Source organism: Acanthisitta chloris, unplaced genomic scaffold, assembly GCF_000695815.1.
Source record: "Acanthisitta chloris isolate BGI_N310 unplaced genomic scaffold, ASM69581v1 scaffold8610, whole genome shotgun sequence".
Lineage (NCBI taxonomy): Eukaryota > Metazoa > Chordata > Aves > Passeriformes > Acanthisittidae > Acanthisitta > Acanthisitta chloris.
Window position 1 is genome coordinate 55,117 of NW_008651040.1, and position 1,511 is coordinate 56,627.

At 46.7% G+C, this 1,511-nt stretch overlaps 1 protein-coding gene across 1 annotated transcript in view; it reads left to right on the top strand.

The window, feature by feature from the left end:
• The window catches only part of LOC103799124 (sodium/calcium exchanger 1-like), a gene marked incomplete at its 5' end in the record, with an annotated part of 14,139 nt that overhangs the window by 5,202 nt on the left and 7,426 nt on the right, over window positions 1-1,511 (top strand). The window contains 2 exon segments of the mRNA XM_009071427.1: window positions 1-61; window positions 908-1,007. The exon segment at window positions 1-61 is cut by the window's left edge and continues 16 nt beyond it. Of these exon segments, the coding sequence (XP_009069675.1) occupies window positions 1-61; window positions 908-1,007 (161 nt within the window).

Here is a 1,511-nt window from a genome sequence, read left to right on the forward strand (position 1 = left end):
CCCAGTCCTGGGGGAGCACACCAAACTCGAAATCATCATTGAGGAATCCTATGAGTTCAAGGTACTGTCCATGTCCTCTGACCATGTTCTTCCCGTCTGGCTGAGGACCCTCCTTTTGGGTTTGCAGAGCATTGGCAAGCACATGTTGATGGTCTTGTAGCAAAACAAGACAGTGCATGGCATCATAAGGTCTCAGAGCAGGACCAAGGGATGCTTTGAAAGATGACTGAGCCAAGGCATGATGAAAGGCTTAGGGTCACTCCAGTGAGATGGTAGTGAGTTAAAATACACTCTTCATCCTCACTGTCCATTAGCCCACAGCCATGGTCCTTGGGGGACTTTCTGCCCCACCCACAGACTGTCTGTGGTTGTTACTATACAAGAACATCAGTCTAGTGAGCCTAAGGGGTGGCTGGGCTCAAAAACATTGCAGGTTGCTTTGAAACAAAACCTCGTTCTCACAGTGATGTGCTATATTGCAGGTCCTACTTAGAGGAACTCTTAAGTGAGCCCTAAACCTGGGACCCCAAGTGCAAAGGGCTGATACCCTAAATGCAAGTAATGGTTGTGTAGCTCAGCTGCTGTGAATGCATGTGTCAGACCACGAGCTGAAAACTGGCCATTTCATTATCTTTTCCATTTTTCTATAGTATAAAAAAACCCCAGACCACCCTTACTGTGTCTCTGAGGTCGTTGACTACCATCATGATCACTTTTCAAAAGGTCTTTTTTGGCAGGAGCGAGGGGAATTGCAAATAGTTACAATTATGAGGCTCTTGACCTGAGTTTAAAATCTGCTAAACTTGTTCCATAAGCACATGGCTGTAAGCACTGTCACTGGTGGGTTTTAGTCCAGTATCTCTAGCCCAATAGTGTCTAATTCTCTCCTCTGTATCTCCATCCACAGAACACAGTGGACAAGCTCATTAAGAAGACGAACCTAGCCCTGGTGGTTGGCACAAACAGCTGGAGGGAGCAGTTTATTGAGGCTATTACTGTCAGTGCGGGTGAGTTTGGACCACAGCTCCAGGTGAATTACAATCAACCTGGCTCATGTCTCAGCTTGGCTTTATCAGTAATGCAGACTGTAGTGGAGCAGCAGGAGGCAAAACAGGTGGCAGAGTTATTTTCAGGATCTGCATAAGTAAGAAATCTGATTAAACCTGTTCATGAGAGCACCTTGTTTTATGTGTAGGAAACCTCCTGTGTTAAAAGTGTAGCACCCGACAGAGCAACACCCTTCCTGTTACCAGATGGCAGAGGTTCAGTGAAAGATATCTTGGGAAATGAACACTGTGTTGAAATTCAGAGTGGCATAGATGGTGTCAGTGTGAAGCAGCAGTACTCCTCATCCTTGGTTCTCCCTGTACCACTGTGGTGAGGACAACGTGGTAGCAAGGGTGCCAAGCCCTGAAGAGAGATACTCTGTGAGCCAAAATTTGCCCTTGACACCTCCTGCTTTCAGGAACTCCTGCTTCTCCAGCTAGCTGTGGCTGAAGGTTTATGGTTCA